Source organism: Cicer arietinum, unplaced genomic scaffold, assembly GCF_000331145.2.
Source record: "Cicer arietinum cultivar CDC Frontier isolate Library 1 unplaced genomic scaffold, Cicar.CDCFrontier_v2.0 Ca_scaffold_5433_v2.0, whole genome shotgun sequence".
Classification (NCBI taxonomy): Eukaryota; Viridiplantae; Streptophyta; class Magnoliopsida; order Fabales; family Fabaceae; genus Cicer; species Cicer arietinum.
In genome coordinates, this window is record NW_027339080.1 from 1 (window position 1) to 1716 (window position 1716).

General features: G+C 38.8%; 1 protein-coding gene across 1 annotated transcript; it reads left to right on the forward strand.

Moving 5' to 3' along the window:
- Window positions 1-273: 273 nt before the first annotated feature.
- Window positions 274-1710, forward strand: LOC101501807 (sugar transport protein 1-like; the record flags this gene model as incomplete). The annotated part of the gene is made up of 3 exons (XM_004517112.4): window positions 274-691; window positions 781-1103; window positions 1185-1710. Coding segments are annotated over exons 1-3 (985 nt in total), but the record flags the coding sequence as incomplete, so codon positions are not given.
- Between the last annotated feature and the right edge of the window lie 6 nt (window positions 1711-1716).

Genomic DNA, 1716 nt, shown 5'->3' on the forward strand with positions numbered 1-1716 from the left:
ACATTATATTCCAATCACATTTTATATGATTTCCAATTTTATATTAATTATTTCTTTCTTCTTGAAATTGGACCACACTAAAACTTGATGCATTTTATTAGTACCGGATATATGATGTTAGAAATTTAGTGTCAAAATATTAATGTTAGTAATGAAATTGCATGTACTTCATATGCTAATGATGGAAATCAAAACTTTGAGGGACAATTGCATATACTTCATAGTGCAAGTTGCAGACTCGAAGAATTGAATGAAGAATTGAATGAGCTGGAGTAAGAGTAGGTGGTGAATGGAGGGAAACCAATAAAGAAAACAAAAAGGTCTATTAAGTTGTTTTAAATGGTATTTTCCATTTTTCCATACAAAAATTATATAAGTGACATATCAAAATCAAAATCTCTCCAACTACTTAAATTTACTACTCACCTTCTCTAATCACTTGCCACACCTCATAAAAAATCACCATCTCAAATTCGTTTATCTTCTTTTCTAACTACATTTCACCATTGTTGTTGTTCTTCATCACTCTATTTCTACTACTTAGAGATAAGAAAAATGGCCATAGGAGGAATAGCCAGCACCGGAGGAGTGAATAAGAAGTACCCAGGAAAGCTCACTCATTTTGTTTTACGATCATGCTTGGTAGCTGCAATGGGGGGTTTAATATTTGGTTACGACATTGGAATTTCAGGTAGTATAAAGTATCAAACGAAAGCAGCACTTTATTTGGTTTATGATATGATTTGTTTTAGCGTATAACATTCGTTTTGTTTTTGTCAGGGGGTGTAACATCCATGGGTCCGTTCCTAGACAAGTTTTTCCGGAGTGTAGCCAAGAAGAAAAACCATAGCGGAACGACGAACAAATATTGTCAATACAACAGTCAGATGCTGACATTGTTCACGTCGTCTCTGTACCTTGCTGCACTGTTGTCGTCGTTGGCGGCATCCACCGTCAGCCGTAAGTTTGGACGACAACGTTCCATGCTATTCGGAGGTCTTCTGTTCTTTGCCGGTGGCCTCTTTAATTTCATCGCTCAACATGTTTGGATGTTGATAGTTGGTCGGGTCTTGCTTGGATTTGGAGTCGGCTTTGCGAATCAGGTAGGTACTGTCTTCCTTTGTGCTTGCAATAGAGTGTACTCTCCTTTATTTGTTTATTGATTATGTTTTTAAATTTTGAAGGCTGTGCCACTCTATCTCTCTGAGATGGCCCCTTCCAAATACAGAGGATGTCTCAACATTGGTTTTCAACTGCTCATTACATTTGGTATAGTCTTTGCCAATGTATTGAACTTCTTCTTTGGGAAAATCACAAGTGATTGGGGATGGAGGTCCAGTTTAGGTGGGGCTATGATCCCTGCCCTTGTAATAATCATTGGATCACTATGGCTCCCTGACACACCCCATTCCATGATCGACCGCGGCAACCACCATGAAGCAAAGGAACAGCTTCAAAAAATCCGTGGCGTTGACAATGTCGATGAAGAGTTCAACGATCTTGTGGCAGCGAGTATAGCTTCAACGAGAGTTGAACAGCCTCTCAGAAAATTGCGGGAAAGGAAGTATAGACCGCAAGTTTCTTTGGCTTTTCTAATTCCGATGTTCCAACAACTTACCGGCATAAACGTAATTATGTTTTATGCGCCGGTTCTATTTAACTCCATCGGTTTTAAGGATAAAGCTTCTCTTATGTCAGCTATCATCACTGGCGGGG